This window comes from Chenopodium album, chromosome 10 (assembly GCF_948465745.1).
Source record: "Chenopodium album chromosome 10, dcCheAlbu1.1, whole genome shotgun sequence".
In the NCBI taxonomy this organism is placed as follows: Eukaryota; Viridiplantae; Streptophyta; class Magnoliopsida; order Caryophyllales; family Amaranthaceae; genus Chenopodium; species Chenopodium album.
In genome coordinates this window covers 55,137,877-55,162,781 of record NC_137843.1, presented here as the reverse complement: position 1 = coordinate 55,162,781, position 24,905 = coordinate 55,137,877, and the positions used below count along the sequence as shown (strand labels likewise).

At 32.6% G+C, this 24,905-nt stretch overlaps 1 protein-coding gene across 1 annotated transcript; it reads left to right on the top strand.

Moving 5' to 3' along the window:
* The first annotated feature begins 20,333 nt into the window (after positions 1-20,333).
* On the top strand, positions 20,334-22,002 carry LOC145564170 (transcription factor MYB15-like). Its single transcript, XM_081624509.1, has 3 exons — positions 20,334-20,556; positions 20,751-20,880; positions 21,007-22,002. Exons 1-3 carry the CDS (start codon positions 20,424-20,426, stop codon positions 21,668-21,670), a joined length of 927 nt encoding a protein of 308 aa, XP_081480635.1. The 5' UTR covers positions 20,334-20,423; the 3' UTR covers positions 21,671-22,002.
* The last annotated feature ends 2,903 nt before the right edge of the window (positions 22,003-24,905 follow it).

The window sequence follows — 24,905 nt, the reverse complement described above, 5'->3', positions numbered from 1 at the left end:
TCCCTTTATATCTTTCAATAGTACCATCTGGGTTTAACTTTGTCTTATAAACTCATTTAGATCCTATTGCCTTCTTGCCTGCAGGAAGCTCAACTAACTCCCAAGTATCATTTTCCTCTAAAGCTTTTAACTCTTTCTCCATGGCAGCAATCCAATTAGGATCATATTTGGCTTGGTTATAGTGTTTAGGTTCAATTATTTGAGAAGAGTTGACAGCAAAAGATTCAGACTGAGATTCTTGTGGGTTATTTTTGTGGGGAATATAGGTAGTAACAAAGTTTTGTAGTTTGGTAGAGGGTTTAACAGGTCTAGATGATGTCCTGGCAACAGGAACATCAATATGAGGGTGGGTAGAAACAGAATTTTCTGAATGAGAATTTGAATCAGAAAATTCTGAATGAGAATGTTGCTCATCAATATTATCAAAGAAATGAGCATTGTGATCAGAAGAAAATGAAGAAGTAACTTCAGTAGAAACACCAAAATTCTCAGTAGGAATAACAACATCAGATTCACTACTGAAGGATACAATACTGGGAACAGGACAGTTTTGGTTTATGACATTTTTATCAGTCTGAAATGGAAATATGGTTTCAAAAAATACCACATCTCTAGATACAAAGGTTGTGTACTTGTGTGTGTCTCAAGATCATAAAGCTTAAAAGCTTTTTGTCTAAAAGGATATCCAAGAAATATGCATTTCCTTGCCCTTGAATCAAACTTATCTCTGTTATTCTTCATATTATAAGCAAAACAAAGACATCCCATAATCCTCAACTCATTATAAGTAGGAGCCTTTTGAAACAAAACCTCATAAGGAGTTTTCCATTCCAGAACCTTGACAGGCAACTTATTTATCAAATGAGTTGCAGTTAAAATACATTCACCCCAAAACTTCTTAGGCAGATTAGCATGAAATCTAAGAGCTCTAGCAACTTCAAGCAAATGCCTATGTTTTCTCTCAACTCTAGCATTTTGTTGAGGAACTTTAGGCACACTCTTCTGATGTATTATGCCTCTATCACCAAACAAATCTAAGCATTGTTCTTTCACCAACTCAGTCCCATTATCAGATCTCACAACCTTAACTTTCTTCTGAAATTGAGTTTCTACCATGGACAGAAAATTATTCACAGTCTTCAACACTTGCATTTTATTATGCAAAAGAAAAGTCCAAGTAACTCTACTATGATCATCAAGGATTGTGAGAAAGTAAGAAGCTCCATTCAAAGCATGAACTCTATAAGGACCCCATAAATCAATATGAATCAAATCAAACACATCAACAGCTCTACTTGTACTGACATGAAATGGTGACTTATGCTGTTTAGCATGAAAACAAACACCACAATTATATTCCTTAAGACCAGAACACTCACAATCCTGAATATACTTCATCTTAGACAAAGATACATGCCCAAGTCTTGCATGTAAAATATCTAAGCTAGTCTTATTATCCTTATCTACATCACTTGTTCCAGTTTTATTTGGCAAAGCAAATAACAACTGATTATTATCAACATTATTGCAGCTTACTATATTTTCAGTAGAAGCAATACCTTCATCTCCAACAATATCTCTGAGGAAGTAGTACAAACCATTTTCCCTTTGACCAAATCCAAGCACCTTCTCATTAGAAGGGTCCTGAAAATAACATCCATGGGCAGTGAAGAAAACCTGAACTCCAGATTGATCAATTAAACGACTAATAGACAGCAAATTATGCTTGAAACCATCCACTAGCATAACATCATTAAGGATCAGATTCTTGTTTAGTCTCACACTACCAACCATCTTAACAAACTTGTAAGAACCATCAGGCAACACCACTCTAACAGGTTTATCAAGTTTTCTTTTACTGATAAACATGTTATCATCAAACACCATGTGATCACAAGCACCAGAATCTACAATCCATAAACAATTTTCACTAGACTTACTAACAGCACATGAAATAGAATCAGTACCTGCAAAATTTGCAAATGTTGATCCTGAATCATAGGACTGTTTTCCCTTCATAGTCTTCATGACTTCCTGACAGATAGCACTCAACATATCTGAATTAATTCCACTAGCATTATCAGCAGCACCATCAGAATCCAAAGGTGATTCAATAGCTTCTTGATTTGTATGAACATTAGCAGCCATTCTCTGTCCACCAGACTGCACACCAGACCCCTTAGAAGCCTTGATTGCATTATACCATTCAGGATAGCCATGTATCTTAAAACATGTATCAACAGTATGACCCTTCTCCTTGCAATGATCACATTTCTTGCTGAATTTTTCCTTCTTCCAGTCTCTTTTCTGACCAAGATTAGTCTGTCCAGAATTGCCCTGACCACCAAAATTACTCTAACCAAATCTATGTGATCCATTTCTACCCATTCTTTGAGCAGCCATAGCACTACTCTCAGCCATATGCTCAGTAGAACCACTAACTTCCTTCTGTTTCTCAATTTGTTGAGCAATTGAAAATGCACGATTGATTGTTGGTAAAGGATCCATGGACAAAATATTAGTGATTGTGGAATCAAAACCACTGTTAAGTCCGAGTAAGAACTGCATCAAACGATCTTCTCCTTCAAGATCAGTCAATTTCTTAAGAAATTGACAAGTGCATTTAGCAAGAGCTCCATAATTACAAGTAGGAAAAGCTCTCAAACTCTGCAATTCATCCCACAATTTCTTAATCTTGCCATAATAAGCAATAATACTCAGATTTTCTTGTTTCAAAGCATCAATTTCCTTTTTCAATTGATACACCAAAGGACCATTAGACTGACCAAATCTCTCTTGCAATTCAGACCACAATTCTCTTGCAGAATCAATGTATGCAAAATCATCAGCCAATTCATCACTCATAGAACTCAAAATCCAACTCACTACCATATAATCAGCTCTCTTCCACCTCTGATACTCACTATGACTAACATCAGGTTCCTTCAAACTTCCAGTTATAAATCCATCCTTATTCTTAGCAACTAAGGCACGTTTTACACTCCTACTCCATCTAATGAAATTTTGTCCAGAAAATTGAACAGCAACTAAAGACAAAGTAGGATTATCAGAATTAGCAACAAAAAGAGGATCAAGATTACCTAAATTCTGTTGTCCGCCATTGTTATTACCCAGACCTTCATCAGCCGCCATTAAAATAGTTTCAAAAACTCCAGAAATCAATCTCAATCAAGAGAAGCTAAGACGATCGTAACAAATCGCCAAGAAAACGAACAATCGTTAAGAAATTCAAGATATGCAAGAAGTTTCAACAAATCGCAAGAAACTTCGCAATCGAATTTCAAAATCAAACCAAAAAATACTAGAAAGAAACAGAGTTATCAAATCCAGTAACATGCAATTACAAAGAACCCTAATCTTCGAAGAGATTATCGCTCTGATACCATATAGAATGATGAGATGATAATCGAAGCAATTGAATGAAGGAGAAATATTGAGAGAATAAGGAGCTATTTCATTCAGAGAGAAAAATGTAGAAATGAATTGTACAATGTAATAAATGAAGACTAAGCCTATTTATACAATAATACAAGTGTAACTAACTCTCTGACAATAATAATAATATAATATATCTTATATACTAGCATTTCAGTATACTATACTCCGTATTATTTTTATGCGTAGTTTGGCCACCCTAATAAAAGATTTCTAGTTCCGCCACCGTTTATTATACCATTTGTTGAATCAATTGAACCCTATATTCTTTTGATTAGAAAATCAATAATAATAAAAATTAAAAAAAAAATAGGTACGGAAATTTTTAGAAATGGACAAGGTGGGACCAATAATAAAGACTTGAAAAAAAAATACTCATAATATTAAACTGATACTCACATTTAGAAAGAAAAAAAAAGTGTCAATCAATACTTCTTGAACCCAAAAGCCTCTCACTTCAAAACCAAGAAATTACCACCTAATGTATGCAGTTATTTTGTCTAGGTTATCACACCAACATAATGGCTACTTAAAAAAAATGTAGTCATTGTAACTATTTTCAATCTTAACCATTTATATATTTATGATTAATCTTGTCCATTTATATATTTGACTTCTAAATTATAAATAATTTTAAAACTACTTTATTTAAAAAAAAAATTTAAAAAAAAAAAAAAAAAGCTGAAAAAATAACTGCTTGCATTGTCGTTGCCATTGATGCAGTTCCAACTTCCAAGTATTCAACCTTCAACCTAAATCTCATGTAAATAGGTATATGGAAGAACAATCATCATGAATTGGATTAAATTAAAGTATAACCAATTACAATCAATGGAGTAAGATTTTATACATTGGATAGTTTTATACGAACTACACATGGATAATTATATAGTTCATAATTATTTAATTATTGCTCCCCATAATTCTTCCTTTCATCCTTGCACTAGGCTATCTAATTGATGGATTTCATGTTAAGTGAACTGTTATGTTATTCATACTTTAGAGAAAATCATCAATAAAGTAGTTTATTGTGTAGAGGATTAAGGAAAACTTTTAAAAAAAAAAAAATTAGGTATTTTATGGTCAACTTAAATCAACGGTCCTAATTTACATATTGATAATCAAGGGTGTAGATTTCGTCTTTGTGGTGGCTACAATTTTATTGTAGTCATTGCAAAACTGTCCCCAACATATAATACAGAATTTCTTAATCTCTTATACATTACTGTAATGATTCAACGGATGGCATACACACAAATACACAATATTAATTATCATCAATTAGTTATACATGTATTTATTCCCTCAAGAAAAAAAAATGTGAAGTACAAGTATTTATAATTTTTTTTGTTTTTTTGGTAATGTTATATGTAGCCCTAAGGGCTATATATAAACATTAAATACACACTTCGAAATTGTATAAAATTAGGAATTCATGACAAAAACACGCGTAAATCAGTGTAATTAGTATTTATATTTTTATGATATCTTAACTTTTTATGATTTTCAAGTGTAAATTTAATGCTTATATATAGCCCTAAGGGCTATGTATAACATTTTTTTTTTTTTTTTTTTTTGAAAGTAAAGTATTTGAGTATAAAATTCATCAACCTAGTTGTCTCCATCAAAATTCAATTGCATTGAATTTAAAACAATAAATAAATAAATAAATATATATATATGTATATATATATTGTATTAGATACAGAGTAGTAGAAAATGATAAGTGAGGAGTAAGGACATCACCGCAGGCACATATCAATAACTAATCTAATATATATATATATATATATATATATATATATATATATATATATATATATATATATATATATATATATATATATAAAGGGGAGTTTTTTCCCGAGTTTTTAAAGAGTTACGTAAGATTTAATTTTTTCAGCGCGCCATATAGGATAATAAATTTTAATGGTAATCAATTAAAAACGAGATTATTAATTTCTTGAGAATTAAATAATTTAAATGACATGTAAGCAGAATTGGCGATGAGATTTTCCAATTTAAATTAATTAAATATAAAATATTATCTTTGATATTAGGAATTATATCTAAATATATAACAAATTTTAGCACATAAATATATATATAAAAAAATTATTTTAAAAAATTCAAACAAACTGTGCATCGCACGAGTTCATCTAGTAATATTGTAAATCAAACAATATAATCAGTTCAAAATACACATCACCTCCTAAGAATTAACATGTGTGGACACATAATATATATTCTACATTTCTACTAGTAGTTGTTTACTTTAATTATTTCTCAAAAAAGTAGTTAGAGTTGTTTAATTTAATTATTTCTCAAAAAAATCTAGTACAATAGTAGTTAGCAAAAGTTCAAGGGCTGCTCAATGATTCTTAAATACCATTATATTAAAAGAGTAACATTCAATTAATAATTTTTAATGGTATTTGATATATCATACGTAATATATACTCGTATTTAATTAAATAATTTCTTTTTACACGAGAGCTATAATAACTTTGACCAAAAAGTTGAGCACAGTTGCAATAAGAAATTCTGGTAAAAAAAAAAAAAAAAAAAAAGATATGATTGATAATTGTAAAGAAGATTATGAAAGTAACTAGCTTCCAAATTACGACCTAAACTATGCATGCATTTATTCATAAATATGTAAACTAACAAAATACTTTATGCAACTTGTTTCGCTTAATAATGCACGTGATAATTAGACTAGCTCAAGTAGTCAAGTGGACTGTGAAGAATATTAGAATAGTATGCATGAAATGGGTTTTAATTTATAATAGAGTAATTAGAGTTGATCATTAGTTGTTAATGTCTGTTATTTATTTATATATCTATTAACTTTCTTTTTTGGTAGTACTTTAGCCTTTTAGGGTTGAATATAATTTGTATTTGTATTCCATTTGATGAATTGATGACCGTCTTTTCTATTTGGGGGATGCTTTGAAATGATTATTAATTTATTATACAGACCAAATCATTAAACTATTTAGGAATTCATATCTTTATAAATTTTAGACATTCAATTATTAATGTTGAATTAAAAATTTCCCAAACAACACATGTTGTAAGTGTTTCACATTGAGAAAAGATGAGAAAGTTAAACACTTTATAAGGCTAAGGGAGTACTCTTCCTATTGTCATATGATTTTAAGATGAAACCCCCATTTGGTCTTATAAAATGGACTCTCTCTCTAAGTTGCGGGTGCGGCCCATACCCGCATTTAACAGTTAATGTATGGAAATCAAATATATACGAAAGGTAATGTTAAAACAGAGTAATTAAGTGTGAAAAATACAAGATGATTATCTTAAATCTTAATCAATGGTAATTAAAGGCATAATTAGGGGTGATATTTAAGATTAAATGTTTCTCTTCCCATTGAAAAAAGCTTCAATTGAGAGAAATTTTAACTTGATTCGATCGAAACTCGACTCAACTTGAGACTTTCATGAGCATGAGTTGAGCATTTTCTAACTCAGCTTGCTAAACTCGTAAACAACTTGATAATTTTTTTTATTATTTTATTGTGAAAATAGTTAACTTCATATAAAGTGAAAGTTGACAATCTTGAAACTTAATAAGATGAGCAAAATAATTTAATGTAGTAAGAACAAAAATACAAAAGTTTGTTGTTGGACTTTGTAAGAAGTTCAACTCAACTTAAAACATTAATGAGTATAAGTTGAGCAAGTTATTAATGAGTTTAGCGAGACTAATTAATTAGCTCCATGAAAGAAGTTTTTTAATCAAGTTAAACTTTTGATGACTAATCAATCTTTTGACGACAAATATAGTACATAATAATATGATACGAAATATTAAGAGACAACGTGACAAAAAGATCTATATATTCACTATTCACCATAAAATTATAGATGTATGGTATGACGTATGTAGTAGAACTGTAGAAAGCAAAAACACAAAATTCGTCCGTTACAAAAATGATTATTTACTTTATCTACCTTTTGAATACTGAGGAAGGATGTAACCTTGTTCGTAGTCAAAAAATAGGGGTGGGCCAATGCCACCAAGGAGGCAAATATAGACAAGTCAACAGTGTGAACAATTGAACACTTTAAATTTTTTTTTTTTTTTTTTTTTTGAAAACATTGAACACTTTAAGTGACCGTTCGCTAGTGTGTGGTCCGGACGATATTCCGATTTGCTAGTTTGTACTTGTTTAATTTGCTAATCAAATTCGACTGTTTAGATAGTAAGACTTGTTGATTTCGAATTTAAGTATTGCTATAAACATTTTTTAGTTGTCAAACTCAATCATTACATAATGAAAACAAATAGTGTAATAAGACACAAATTAACTTATCTAAGTTAATTATAATTTTGTTGGATAAAAAAACGCAATTAATATATGGCTAAGATAGTAAGACTCTTAACTTAAGGCTTGTTGCTCTTGAATTCAAGTCTTGTTATAAGCATTTTTTAGATGCAAACCTAATAAATGTCGAACTTGAAAAAGATGACACGTGGAACATATTCTGTTTTAAGAACGTTTTTTAATGTATAAGTATAGATTAGCGATCGTGCTACTTTCAAATTTTCATGCATTTGCTGTTAGAATAATTCATATTTTCATGTAATATAAGTTGTATGTTCACATATAGCCTGCATTATCTAATTTCATGCTTATGTTATTACTTGCATTTGCCTCTTTTAATCTAAAGGGCTTTAGTAAAACAAAAACTAACAGAAAAATAAACAAATAAATAATTACCATAACAATAATAATAAATAATCTATAAGTCCTTCCATTAGCTTGCATGTATTCATATTATTATCATATCTTGAAAATTAAATTCAAAGTTATTTTATTATCCTCAGAGGTACAATTATCGGAAAACTTTGTTAAATATCTACACCCACTCTCCAATAATTACTACGAAGTATATTAAACTTTTTGGATGATTACGAGGGATGAGATATAGCTTATAAGTTATAACTGATCAACTATTCGCATCAACCGTACAATTTATGTTGAAACCTCACTACTACTTCCTCAATTCCTATATTGTTTGCACCATGAACCAAATAATTTTGAAAAAAAAAGGACAGAGCCACGGAGGAAGTATATGTAACTAATGTAAGTATGTAACAACTAACAAGGAGATAAGAAGAAACATAATTGGATATTACATAGTACAACCTTTATTTTATTACCACCTAATTTTGAGTGATCATATGAACCAATTCGAAAATCGTAGCTTTAAAGCAAAAACCAACTGATAAGTTCATAAATTCTTAACTACTTCTAAGTTTGAGGGGTATTTATTGGTCTAAGAAAAAAATTGTTTCATTCAAATGAACTTATTATAATGAAAAAAGATATATGAAGCTAAAAATGGAAAAAAAAATGACAATAAATAATTTATTAACCGATCTACTCGTGAATTGCCGATAAATTCCCGACTTAATACTAAAAAAGGAAGTTTATTAAATGCTTATATGCAGCTCTTAGGGCTGCATATAGCATTACTCTATTTTAATTTGCCTCAAAGGAAAAATAAAAATAAAAATTATGCTATCTATGTAAACTAATTAGCTTAATTATCTAAACATAAGGGTGTGTTTAATTCACCTTATTATTACTTATTTAAACTTATCAGAATTTAAACGAACTAATCTAAACTTATATGAACTTATTAATTAGATTTTATTACTGTCTCTGTGTTTTAATAAGTGTTACAATTTGACCAAACATGCATGCCGAGATACGACTTTGACCATTAATTTATCAAATCATATGTTAACAAAATTATAGGAAAATTGATATTATGAAAGTATACGTTATAATGAATTCAACAATGTATTATACAATGACATTTGTTTTTATATATATTAGTAAATTAATCAAGTCAAATCCATTATGTAAATAGTAAAAAAAGTCAAACTGTAACACTTATTAAAACACAGATGGAGTAAAACTTATTTTAGTTGTAATTTAAACTTGGACAACCCTTATTAAGACTGATTTTTCTTAAATAAATTTTTCAGAAGTTAATTAAATTTATTGAACTTATTAAACATAAATTAAATGAAAATAAGATGAACAAAACATATATATTTAAACTTATTTTTGTCTAAACTTATTTAATTTTTTCTGTCTAAGACTTAACTTTATGTACAGAGTAGTGTATAATATACCTTGCTTTATACTTGTAACTCCTACATTCCTACTACTCCAATTTTCTTGGTCATTATCTAACTATTTGATCATCTACTCGTATTGCATAGTAAATCGTGCTTCCAATATTAAAAACAATCTTAGACCACGCCGACAACTTTAAAAACATTGGTCAAATGAAGCATATTTTAGATTGTTGATATGTTGTACTTTGTAGTACTAATAAATTCTGCATATTTTGATGAGCATGTTACAAATGTACGTATAGGTATGTGCCAACAAAACAAAAATTTCAAAATCCATGCATTTCTTGTTGTAAAATATTGGTTAGTCATCGTTTTATTGACCTTACGGAATATGAACCCTATCCTTTTACTACTACTACTATATTTGGAGGATCCTTAGTCCATTCATAGAGTTTCCATTCTCTTTGACTTTACGCATCACCTATTAGCTTAACACGTGTGGCACAATACTTTAAACTAGTATTACCAATAACTTTTGTTATACTACTACGGAGTATTAATTAATCAATCATCAATTAACATATTATGAAATATGAAGTAATAAAAACAAACAATCAACACTTAATATATAAGATAAGAATGTTATATCACATTAGGTCATGTTATATTCACCTTATTTTTACATATACTCATATTATAATGAGTTGTGATAAGGAATTAATGGGTAATAAAATGTATTCAAAATACAACTTACGACTAAAATAAATTTAAATAAAGAAAATCAAATTATGACTAGAACACATATTTAAATACCTTGTTTTAGACGTAGACAATAAATCATACCAAGTACAACTATACGGAGTAAGGTTTTGTTTAAGGTAATATGAAGGATTCTATTGAACCAACAACTCTCACAGGTTAAGCTTAGAGGTGTCAAAATCACACCCGATCCGAAATTGACCCGAAAAAATCCGATTTAAATTTCGACTTGCGTGGACACAATAATTTGGTATAACTCAATTTTAAAAATTAACCTGACCCAATGCAACTTCATTTGTAACACCCCAACCCCACACACAAATTAGGAAATGACCTATTGTTACGAAAATGCGCATCAAGGGCCAACAACTGTCCTCACAAATCAACACAAGTGCTCGGCACATTTTGTCCTCACTCATGCGCACTTTGGGAAATTTTCCTAAGAGGCCACCTATCCCAATACTACTCCCATCCAATCACGCTTAATTGAGGAGTATCTTAGCATATAAGCTCCCTAAAAAAAAGATGCATCTTGTCAGTGTAAGTAGTATATTAAACTCCTTTAAAGCAGTCACGAGGGATATTATATCATCAAACCCAATCTAAACATCTAAATTGATACCTCTAGTTAAACTAGTTCAGCTCTATAAGTTAGCGCTTGAAACTAAAAGGAGATGGGGCTCAAAGTTGACAATACCAGTAACGGCAGTAAGTAGATAATAGCAAGTTGTAGTACAAGTGGGGTAGAATACGTTGCTTCCGTGGCTTTAGGGAGTTGAAATGGTGTCCAGGTGTACAATAGTGCAAGTACTCATTTGACGTCTATATTGACCGGCACCCTTTGGTTCTTGTTTGCTTACCAATTATTCGGTCAACAATTTATCCTAATAATGCCAAATTATTTCAACTTAACTATTCCTAAATGTTTTGTACATGCATGACCAATACGTATAAAATTCAGGTCAACAATTTATGTATTCTGTTTTCATTTATAACGGGCTTTGAATTTTTACACTAAATTATACAGAGTACATGTAATTTTTTTATTTTTTTATTTTTTTTTTTGGTGGGGGGGGGGGGGGGTGTGGGGAGTTTAACAGAGTATTGTTTAGAAATATTTTACTACATATGGTACATAAGTGAGATTTTAACTAAATTCATCTCGATATAAATTAATTTAAAATCTACCTTTAAAAGGTGAATGTCTATACTACTAGGTCGGAATGTTATATGTAAACGGATAACTAACATCAATTCAAGTCGCTCTATGGGCTAAATATATGCTTTGAGAGTATAAAAAGGGTAAGTAAAACCATGCATGTAAAGTGGTCCAAGTAAAAATTGAGCCACCAAACATAGCTTGATCTAGTGGCAAGTTTGTATCTTACAACTAAGAATCAAACCCTACTAGAGACAATTTAGGGGTGAGATTCCCTTACCCTTCCCCCCACTTTCATGGTGTCTAGCTCGCTAAAGATTTCCGCTCGGTAAAACCCTTCTCTTTGCCAAAAAAAATAAAGTAAAAATTGAGCCAGTGATTTTTATCTCCGGTCTGAGTTTAACTTTGGTCAATAGTTGTCTTATATAATAATATTAGTTAAAGTATTATATTTTGGACGGGCAACGACTAATTGATTAGCGAACAATGTGAATAGTGTGACTAAATGTTAAATTTCCTACTTTCTTTTTGGGTATCATATAATATACTACAAAGTTTGGTGCATTTAACTATTATTATAAATTTCTAATATGATGATGCAAGCCCTCTTTTGTAGTTTTGTCCGAGGGCCCTCTTTGAAATGGCTTCTTTATTAGTACTCAAAATCTCATGCAAATTACGTTTCTTTGATTTTAAATTTAATTGTTTAATTTATACGTCCATGCATATGATGCTTCTTCCTCATGCATCCTAGCAGCAATTTCATGTTCTGTACATAAAGTATATTTAACCATATTTTATGATGAAAAAACAAACATTTGGATACTCATTATCACTTTCACTGTCTAAATGCTGAAACAAAATAATAAATTAAATTTAAAATTAAATCAAACAAAATATAGTATTGTATTTTAAAATTGAAATACAATTTTTCTTAAAAAAATTAAAATAAAAATAAATACAGATTTAATTAAAAATTAACATGAAGTACTCTGTGATATTTATAAAAAGAAAATTTGTCTTGATATAGCTTGTTATTTTAGATGAACTACTACAAGAGGGGGGGGGGGGTGAATGGTAGTAGGTTCCAATCGCGGAACTTATGCGGAAATTAAAAACAAAACGTAAAGGAACTTAAAGCACACAACAAGTTTTACGAGGAAACCATCCAGTGCCCAACTGGAAGTAAAACCTCAGCCCTATTGGGACTTATAAACAAATTCCACTATAATAGGCAACGCTCCTAGTACAACCTATTACACAGACATATGCTTCGCAAGTTCCACCACGGACACTTGACTATATGATAGGACACCTCCTACCAGACCTAAGACACCTCTCAGGACCCTTTTGCTCCCTTAACCCAGGACACTTCCTAGGTGACCCAAGACACCTCTCAGGTTCCTTTCACTCACTGTGCACTCACAGCTACCACTCGAATTTTACGAGATTTCAAACTCATCACTTGCGTGAATTTAAGAGAATTCACAATCTCACCCCAAAATACAAAACACTCAAAACCCTTTTTCCCATTACAAGATCTCATTGAATATCCCTAAATACATATCTATGAATAAAGAGATAAAACTAATATGTTGGACACTCGAGATCTGTCTGGAACTCACTGGACGTACTGTAACCAAAACCTGATAGGAACTTTGACCAGGAGAACTGACTTAGCTTCGTGGTGAAGGATAAAACCATTAAGCACGACCACTACACTTCGTCAGCCTCAACTTTGAATGAATACATATGAGCATATTTATAGTACACTCGAATTATTCATTTCATCTTGAAAAAGATAGATTTTCTGAAAAGATAAGTTAAAAAGATATTTTCTAAAAACAAGTTTTCCGAAAATATATCTTTTTGTTAAGAATAAAAACTATCAATAATAATAAGATAAACTTAACATAAAATCAGATTTTATTCCAATAAAGTCTTTTGGTTTAAAAATACTTTTTAAACAAAATTTATCTTTTTCCAAAAGGGATTTAATAGAAGATAAATATCTTTATTCAGTAAAACCAAATCCCTAAAAGATATGCACGTATAAGGTAAATATATATATCATTAAAACCGACTTTTAACAACGTGCACACTTAAGTTCCTATTAGGTTCCTGAACTCTGACAGTCTCCGAGTTCCTGACAAGTCAGTTACTCTAATTTCATTGACTGTTTGGAGTTCACCTAGGTTCTATAAAGACTTGTTCCAGACCGACTTTTATGTCCAACATACTTACATGAATCCTAGAGCAATATACTTCTATTTCTCTGTCTTCATGTTGCTTCTCTAAAACTCTTGTTCTGGAATCCTGTAGTCTTGATATATTCTGGATCTTAGGGTTTGCCCCAGCATTACACCGAAACCAGGTCGTTACAACCCGTTTTGAAGTTCCTGTTAAGAAACTTCTGGAAGTTCCATTTCTGGAACTCTTCTTCTAACTTTACTTGTATCCTCATGGATCTTCTAAAGTTCCTCTGTTTCAGTTCCTACTTCAGCCCTCAACGCTTACTGAACCTGCAAACATCACAACACTAGAAAATCCTTATTAAATGGAAGTTTGCTCAATTCTTAACATCATCATCAAAACCTCATAAGGGTCAACAAGTTGCCCCTTTTTAATGATGACAAACTGAGCAAACTTCTGAGGATAACAAAGTAACTCAGAAGGTTAGTTTTTTCATTTATAAAAACAATAAAGAAAACTAAACTAAATTAAAAAGACTTCTACACATACATGACATATATATGTATAGGATACTTACCTCGTGAAGCTAACATATGTAAACACCTATTTACATAGTTACCTTCATGGTTCCTTAGCCATTATCATGCTTATCAACCGTAACACTTATCATTGTTCTTGTTCCTCTATTGCTTATCCTATATTCCTCAAGTTCCTTATATATATACTTGTCATTGCTCAGGTTCCTTGTATCCTGTTCCAAACATAACTTGCTCTTTCTATGCACAACTTAACATACACGTTAAATAGATAATCATCATTAGTTTATAATCATCAAAACCTAATTGCTCAACATAGCTCTTTCTAACAATCTTGATAAATAATAGGTTAATATTATCTTGTTAATATTTAAAGATATATCTTACGTAATTAGGCTTCTCATAATTAGGTTTGTAAAATACTTATATATATTGATTAATGAGAATACTCCAACCAAGGAGAATTACACTATTTTACATGGTATCAAATTCCTTTTAGGGTTAATAAATAGAGGTTTGACAACAATTTTGTGTTAATAAAAGTTTATTTTATCAGGTAGAAAATTTCAAATACTATATGAATTACAAAACTTGATCACAAAACTTACATCAATTTTGATGATATATAAAAAATTAGATTCAATTAGTAAATCAATTCTCTTTAGTAAAATCAATGTCTTTCTGTCCAAAATTAAAATTGATTAGAAAAAGTCAAAAAAATGTCTACTAAAAAAACATTTTAGAGGAACAAGTGGTAAAAGTAAATCATTTCAAATTAAAATTAGGTAGATACAAATATGACATGATCAATCAAATGTTACTGACTTTTAATTGTACAACAAGATGAAAAGTTTTTATTGTTCAAGCTAAATATAAAAGTTGATGGCGATAATTGCCTTAATTTCTTTGACATTAAACTTTAACAACTTTTAATTGTACAACAAGATGAAAAGTTTTTATTGTTCAAGCTAAATATAAAAGTTGATGGCGATAATTGCCTTAATTTCTTTGACATTAAACTTTAACAATAAAAAATAGAACACTTCTGCTACTTCGTTTTTTCATTGGAGTAAGTAGGGTCTAATACTTAGATTAGTCTAATCTGAATATTATATGAAATAAATCTAAAGTAGGCTTGAGTGGAAAAATATGATGATGATGAACTCATGTACTACAAGTATTTATATAATCGAGACTGAAGAAGCCACCTTGTTTGTTGAATACAATTATTTTCCACTATCTTGCATTGATATGAAAAATATAAATAATTACATATAATAATAATTTGAGAATTGTTTTTTAAATAATAATTGATATTTTCACCCTTTGATGTGAAATTATGTTAACGTGTTATATTACCATGCTTAATTCCTAAATGACAGCTATCATACAATACAAGTACTTAGGGCTTGTTCTGATTTATCGAACTGAGCTAAATTCAACTGAACTGATTGGGGCTGAAATGAATTGTTTATGAGAGAAGGAAATTAAGAACTGAACTGAATTGAAATTAAGGGCCTGTTCACATTTACTGAACTGAGCTGAACTGAACTGAACTGATTGGAGCTGAACTGAACTGAACTGAACTGAAATGAATATTTTATGAGAGAGGGAAATTAAGAGCTGAACTGAATTGAATTGAACTGAACTGATTGGAGCTGAACAGAACTGAATTGAACTGAAATTAAGTAAATGTGAACAGACCCTAAGCTAAAGAGAACATATCCTTAGGTTTCAAAAACTATAAGGATAGGAGAGATAGTGTGAAAAGTGGGGCATGTGAGGAAAAAGTAGGAGAGAGCGTAGATAATATTGTAAATTTTGAGTGACATTTATAGTAAATGATGTTATTATTAGACTATTGGTGCTTGAGTAAGAAGTTAATTGCTAATATGAGGAAAAAAAATGTAACAAAATTAAAATGTGAAACCGATAAAATTAGAAAAAAATGTAACGAAAAATAAATAGCTAAGCTCGAATTTTACTATGGCTATTTCTTTAAACAATTGTTATGTTGAGAATGAAGTGAAACTAATATACTACCTCCGTTTCATGTTTTTTGCAACTTTGGGCATTATTTGTGAGATATAAAATATTGCAAAGTTGCAAAAAACATGAAACGGAGGTAGTGTATTTTTTAAAGAAAAACCTAAGCTTAAACGAATGGGGTAGAGAGAAAATGTAGTGCAAGAAACTCGATGAATAATCACCGAAAAAAGTTTAACATGATGATAGAGTAGGTGAAAAGTGAAAACGCACGTAGTAAAAGAAAGTAAATTCGGTTTTTATCAAGTCAATCAAATTCACAACAAGAAAAGGGCCGTTTTGCGACGGAAATAATTCGTCGCAAACTGGCAAAATTCCGTCGCAAAGTGACTTTGCGACGGATTTCCGTCACAGGCATGGCGTCGCTCAAACTTTCGTAGCAAACAGTCCTTTTGTGACGGAATATCCGTCGCAAAACGAATTGCGACGGATTTTGCGACGGAAAGGTAGTTGTAGCTGAAAACAACATTTGCGACGAAAATTCCGTAGCAAGAGGAATCATTTTGCGACGGAATATTCCGTCACAAAGTTTGCGACGGAATGTATTTCCGTCGCAAAATGGATTCTTTTGCGACGGAATAGTCCGTCACAAATTTTGCGACGGAATGTAATTCCGTCGCAAAATGAAGTTTTTCCGTCGCAAAATACTCCATTTTAATTTTAATTTTTTTTTTTTTGTATTTTGTTTTTTTTCCTGGAACCTGTATTCCTGCAATCCTGTTTAATTTTTTTGTATTTTGTTTTGTTTTCCTGGAACCTGTATTCATGCAATCCTGTTTAATAAAATACGTGCATTTAAAATAATTTCAGTCAAAAAGTCCACGCCCTAACATAATTCAAATATATACAACACGTAGCCGTAACTACCAAGTACGGTACATGATATAATTTTTTAAACTACAATGTCATCCATATACAAAAATCGAAAAATGACACCTAACTAAACACAAGCTGGCTGTCCTTGGCCTGCACCACCACCACCACCACCACCCGGGTCGTTCCTAAGGTCTCGAATCTGAGGCTGAATCGTAGAACAAGTGAAAGGAGTGGTCAATCCTGTAAATCTACTGGCTAACTCCTCTAAGAACTCCTTGTTCTTCCTCTCGATTTCAGCCATCCGTTCTGCCACTCGAGCCTCCACTCGAGCATCGAGCTGTTCCGCCACACGGCTATCGATCTGGCTCTCAATTGCTTCCACCCTCTCATTCAACTCCTTGTGGAAGTTTTCCTGCATTTGAGTTATGACCGACGGTACGTATTGGCTGGAAGAACCCGATCCTCGTCCCCTAGATGTGCCGTAGTACAAGTCAGCACCAACACCAAGACCTCTAACACGACCCTTCTTATTACGACCACCAGCCGCCTCAAAGAAAATTTCATTTTCAGACAGTTGGGAACCCTGGGTTCTTGATTCCTCCTGTCTGTGTTGGTACGCCTCCTGTAACAAACAAAGGATATACAATGCAGAAATAAAAATAAAGAATGAGAACCAATAGTTTGAGGCTTGATATAGTTCATAAGTGGCAATATAGGTTCACTAGGTCCTAAAACTAGGAAAATTGGGTGAAAATGGGGCGTTTTTGGTTCTAACTTGTCTATTTCTTACATTTGTTATCTAATGAACCTATTTTTGACCTTAATACACCTAACTAACATAGTTACTTGAGTTTGAGGCTTGAAATTGTTTATAAGTGGCAATATAGGTTCACTAGGTCCTAAAACTAGAAAAAATGGGCGAAAATGGGGCGTTTTTGGTTCTAACTTGTCTATTTCTCACATTTGTTATCAAATGAGCTTATTTTTGACCATATAATACACCTAAATAACATAGTTACTTGAGTTCGAGGCTTGAAATAGTTCATAAGTGGCAATATAGGTTCACTAGGTCCTAAAACTAGGAAAATTGGGTGAAAATGGGGCGTTTTTGGTTCTAACTTGCCTATTTCTCACATTTGTTATCTAGGAATAAGAAGATGCAAATGCTTTCAAATCTTAGTGAACATATATAATTAACATACATACCATAATTGTTTAATTTAAACAAGTTTAAAGCAAGTGATGAAACACATATAATTAACACACAATTACCCACATTCAAATAAACATACATACACTAACATGTATTTTTAAATTAACATATATTTTAAACTAATCTAACATATATTTTAAACTAATCTAACATATATTTTAAACTAAACTAACATACATTATAAACTAACTAACATATATTTTAAACTAAAATAACATACATTATAAACTAATCTAACATATATTTTAAACTAAACTAACATACATTAAACTAATTCTAACATTGCAATATATCTTAAAAATTAAACTAATTCTAACATTGCAATATAAATTAAACTACACTACACTAAACACAAGTAATTAAATAATAAAATTTAGTTACAAATTAAATTAAAAAACATAATTAGAAAAAGTTAGGGTTTACATTAAAATTAAATTGAAAACAAAAACAAAGGGGGATAGTGGAATACTCACCGGGATTTGAGGGTGTTGTGGCGGAAATCCGGCTGCCGGAAGGAGGGTGGTGTGGTGGCTGCACACCGCCGGCGAACGGAGGGGCGTGAGTGGGCTTGAACGGAGGGGGTGGCGTGGGTGGGCGTGAGTGCGCGTGAGTGGGAGTGAACGGAGGGGGTGGGCGTTAGTAGGTGTGAGTGGCCGGATTCCGGTCGTTCCGGTGGCGACAGCGGCGGTGAAGTGGCCGGATTTTCTTTCTCTCTCTACGCTTTCCTCTATCTCTCTCTACGCTTTCCTCTTTCTGTTCTTCGTTTTCTTTTTCTCTCTCCTTCAGCGAAACTTCAGTTTTTTTTAAAAAAATTTAAAAACTTTTTGCGACGGAATTTCCGTCGCAGAATCCGTCGCAAAATGTTTTTTTTAATTTTTTTTTTTAATATTTTTTTGCGACGATTATTTCCGTCGCAAACAAACTTTTGCGAGGGAATAAATTCCGTCGCAAACTTTGCGACGGAATTTCCGTCGCAAAAGTTTGTTTCCGTCGCAAAGTTGCGACGGAATTTATTCCCTCGCAAATTAACCCTTTTTGCGACGGAATTGTAGTCCGTTGCAAGGTTTCCGTCGCAAAATGACCTATTTCTTGTAGTGATTGTTGCATTTGTAACCAAATTAAGTAATTAAAAGTTTAGATAATTTTACATAAAATAATGCATATAAATGATATAGAATTACACTATAGGTTAAACGCCATAATTATATTAAAAACTAGATGAAATCGTGCGATCGGTTTGTTTGAAATTTTTAAAATAATTTTTTTTATATATACTTATGTGCTAAAATTTGTTATATATTTAGATAAAATTTCTAATATCAAAATATAATATTTTATATTTAATTAATTTAAACTGGGAAATTTCATTCGCCAATTTTATTTACGTGTCATTTAAATTATTTAATTCTAAAAGAAATTAATAATCTCGTATTTAATTGACTATCAATAAAATTTATTATGTTACATGGTGCATTGAAAAAATTAAATCCTATATAGCTTTTTAAAAACTCGGGAAAAAACTCCTATATATATATATATATATATATATATATATATATATATATATATATATATATATATATATTAGATTAGGTTGTTAGTGCATTTTTCCTAAATCTCAAAAAGAAATGATTAAAGTGATTTGATCATATCATATCTTTAGCCAAAATAACTCTTTTCTTTTTATATATATAATTGGGCGTGGAAAATGAGAGTAATAATCGTCGACATATACACTTTCATTGGTCTCACACAAGATGACAACAAAAAAAGGCATACGTGCAAGGAGCTAGGAAGGAGAGAGAAAGAGGATTTCCAAGAAGTTGCAAAATCAACTTTGAATGATTATAATTTTGATATTAATAACTAATTAATTATAAAATTTGTACACCTTTTTTATTAAAACGCTCGGACCATTCAAAGTTAAACTAATTACATACGTACTTAGCTACTTTATCTTGTACCAAAATATTCACCCTTTCCACTATATATATATACCTCATTTCTCCTCGTGCTCTTACACCAAACAAACAACTTTCCTTTGTTATTTGCCTTTCAAACTACAAAATTCTATCACTCTTAATACACACAAAAACTACAAGATCAACAACATTAACAATTTGAAAGATGGGAAGAGCTCCATGTTGTGACAAGGTTGGACTTAAGAAGGGTCCTTGGACTCCTGAAGAAGATCAAACCTTGATCTCTTTCATTCAACATCATGGCCATAGCAATTGGCGCGCCCTCCCCAAACAAGCCGGTAAGCTTACATATATCTGAACCTCTTTAAACCCTATCATATATATTGTTCGAACTAAAATTTACAAGTTCGAGCAGTATATATATATATATATATATATATACAAGTAGTCAATATAATATTAAATTTGTATTTTCTTTTAAATTTGTATTTTCTTTATTTCTAATTACATTTTTTATTTTATTATTATGCAGGATTATTGAGATGTGGGAAGAGTTGTAGATTGAGATGGATAAATTATTTGAGGCCGGATATTAAAAGGGGAAACTTCTCAAGAGAAGAAGAGGATACCATTATTCAACTTCATGAAATGCTGGGAAATAGGTGAGGTTATGTTTTTTTATCAACCATCTTTTTCTAATGAACTGTAACTTAGGATGAGAAATAATTTCAATCATGTTTTATGTTATGATATAGAAATCTTATGTTATTTTTTCCCAATTATTTTAGGTGGTCCGCTATAGCAGCAAGGCTTCCAGGAAGAACAGATAATGAAATAAAAAATGTGTGGCACACACACTTGAAGAAGAGGCTCAAAGAATATCAACCCACAAAATCACATGGAAAAATGGCTAAAAAATGTCATGATGCCAATAATAAAAAGGCCCCCAGCGCCACCACAACCACCACCACCGACGACTCTTCCAGTGGATACAGCTTCCCAGAAAGCACAAGTGATCATATCACAAACTCTGGGTCTCCCCAACAATCATCATTAACAAGTGACGACATGTCATCATCAGGCACCGAAGTATCAAGTATAGAAGTACCAAGTGACACGAGCTTTATTATAGACGTACAAGCTTTTGACAATTCTATTCAACAATCGGCGAATTTGGACTATCTTCCCATCATAGACGAGACATTTTGGGAGCCACAAGACTTGTCACCATCATTAGATGCATCCGAATTTGACAACATTATGGAGGATAATGATCAAATGGTACAAATTGAGTCATTTTTTAGTGAAGAACAACAAAAAAATAATATTAATGTACAAGTATACGATAATAACGTAGGCCTAGTAAATTACGGTGATGCCGAAGATAATATGGATTTTTGGTTAGATGTTTTTGTCCAAGCAGGTGGGGCCCCAGAATTGCCAGAATTTTGAGCAACTTTTTTAGGTGCATAATCACATGCAAATGAGGGCGGCGTGAAAAGGATGGATAATGGAAATTATTTTACCCCACTAATTAAGAAATTATTATACTGTTGATTTTTTTTTTTTTTTTTGGTTATTTTATTTTTCTTTTAAAAATAACCATTAGGAAAAAATGAAATTAATTTTTTTGTTTTCTGTATAGTATTTTAGAATTTCTTTAGGGCTACAAAAGTCAAAAGTGTACGCTTGTTTTTTGACCGTTATAGATAAAGAGGTTTGAGAGATTTATAAGAAGATTTCGGACCAAAAATCTACTTCCTCAAAGTACAATTAATATTCAATACAAGCATACTGTTCCGGCTAGCTCCGGTACAGATAATCTTCATGGGTCGGTAAAGGTTTACCGTCCAATTACACACCTGCACAGTCAACACAGATAAGCTAACCCGGGGGTTATTCGGGGATAACCTCTCCGATGCTAAAGTCAGCAATCCGACAAGAAGAAAGAGTGAAGAGAGAGAAAGTGTTTTAGATGTGTAGAGAGAGAGAGAGAGAGAAAGAAAGATTGTACCTTTGGGTGAACATTTGCTTGGGTATATATAGAGGAATAACCAAGCTGGTGCCACCTATAACAATAGGTGGCAAACCGACCTCGTAAGCAGCAGGTGCCTACGTGGTCTCAAGCAGCTCTCCACGTGGCCGTTTGGAAAGGCCGCTATGGATATTCGAGCTTTCTTATTAATCAGTTGTTTTCAGTGTTATTATAGGGCATTACCGGCTAATTAGGTATCACTTCCGGCATTATCCCGTACAACTAGCCCCCCAAGTGAGGTCATCGGTGAAACCGGCGTGCTCACTTGTAATTATGAGAAGGATCAAAATAAAATAAGATACCGATAGCACTTTGAAATTAGAAATGTAAGATTCGCCCCTTAAGTGAGTAAAGTACCGATAGTACTTTGGTCACTCAAAAACTGATTGAGATTTTGTAAAAAATCTCCGATTCGCCCCTTAAGTGAGAAAAGTACCGATAGTACTTTGGTCACTCAAAAACTGATTGAGACTTTGTAAAAAATCTCCGATTCGCCCCTTAAGTGAGCAAAGTGCCGATAGTACTTTGGTCATTATTATTTTGATGAAAAATTTAAAAACTTCAAAATCTCGTGGGCGGGAAAACTTTAAAATAAGTGGGGCACGTGTCATTCATCCTGCGTCTTAGGTTGCGAAAAGGCGTTTTTCCCCAGCCGTTGGATTGCATGCACAAACTGTCACTTCAACTGCCACTGTTCATGGGGGTATTTAAGCCTCGAAAATGAGCAATTTTCGTCATTTGCTCTTTGTTTCCAAAAAATTTCTCCGAAGTATTTTCTGCGAACACACTTAGGGTTTCGTTGATCAATTTGCATCATCAAGAGGAGAATAATTTCAATTGCTTGCTTGAAGATCCAAGTCTCTCAACTTTCTCACTTCAGTGTTTCTGTCAGTTCTGTCCTACGAAGTTCATTTGATTCTACGAGGTAAAAAGCCCTAACCTTTCGTTTATTTTGGTAACTTAGAGCGTCAATTGCCTGTTTCGCCTTAGTGTTGTGTCTGTGGTTGTATTTGTTAAGTTTATGCGTAAATTTGTTCAAAACTCGACTTCGGGTAAGGCCGGCGAGGCTGACCCGTTTGCACCCTTGTCCCCAGCTCCAGTGAAAGAAGTTGAAAACTCTTGTCAGCCTACCTGGTCTAATATTTTAGAAGACGTTGAGATCATCTCAGTCTCCCCGATAAGCATTTGCCCTCAATTGGACTCTACTTTCGAAATTATTCAATACGGGTCAAACTTAGGCAAGTTAGGTCGTAAAACAACGGCAATGCCGAGAACCAAAAGAATTAGTTATCAACCTGAGGAATGTGAAACCTCTGAACACCGTGAAGGCAAAGAACCTGTGGTTGAGGAAAGCTCTGATGTCGGTGAGGAGCATATACAGTCTGTAGAGAGGTCCTTGGAGGATATGGGTGAGGAGAGTGTAGGCAACAGTGGAAATGAAGGTGTGGGTGAGAGTGGAGATGAGGGATACGGTGAAGCCGGTAGTGGAGATGGCAGCCAGGATACCGAGGTAAGTGAGCAGAGAGTGAGAGTTAGGGAGGGTGAGGCCGCTGAAAGAAGCGATGCCGTCATGAAAGAAGAGAATTTAGATGAAGGGTATGACTCTGAGAATGACGACCCAAAATACCGAGAACCTCTTGAACTAAAGGCCGAGTATAAGGTTGTGTCAACGAAAGTTGACCCAGAATGGCTTGCGAAGGCTACCGAGAAAGAGTATTGTCGTATTGGTGCTCACTTCTTCAACCTCCCTGACGGCTATGATTTGAAGTTACCCAAAGAAGGTCAAACTGCTCTTGACTGTCCTGACGGTCACATAGTTGTATATGCAAAACATCTCGAGTATGGCTTACGGTTCCCACTGCATCCTTTTATTGAGAAAATTTTTAGGGCTTGGAATGTATGTGTGGCGCAGCTAACGCCCATTGCTATCCGTAATCTTATCTCACTGGTGTGGGTAATGATATTCATGGACTTCCCTCTTACTTTAAACTTATTTCGCACTCTTAACTGGCTAAAGAGAGATAGTCAGTCACCAGGGTTTTGGTCATTGTTCACGGCCCGGGGTAAATGCACGGTCTGGCCGAAACTGACCGGTTGTAAAGGCTGGATGGAGAATTTTTATTTTCTAAGTGTTCCTGAAGAATACAGAGTTCGCAGGCGTTTCTATCCTGCCCATAGCATGTTTGATACTATTAGGCGTAGGAGGTTAGGTGAGATAGAGAAGTATGCTTGTAAGTTTTTTGATTGTACATATGTAAGGGCCGGTAGTAAGAATAAAGCTGTACCGGGGGTGTGGCTACCCAACTGTAATTATATCTTGGGTAACGCCCCTTTGTCTCATGTCGGTCTCTGCTGGACTGACGAATTTGGTATGGCTCTTCTCATGTTAACAGCTTTGTTTTATTTCCTCATTTTCATCGTGATTATTACTATTTTTTATGTACATTGTTACCGTCTTCTTCTTTTTTTTTATTGTCGTTATGTTATACGTACGCACTTTTGTTGAAATATCTCGATGCCTAGAACCAGTTATTTCAAAATAACTGACTGCTATGTCGGTATTTCGATATTTAGTGTATCTAAGTTTCACAATCTTGTTACTCATATTCATTCCCTGTGTGCTTACTGTGGTGCAGGTATTAACAAGTTAGA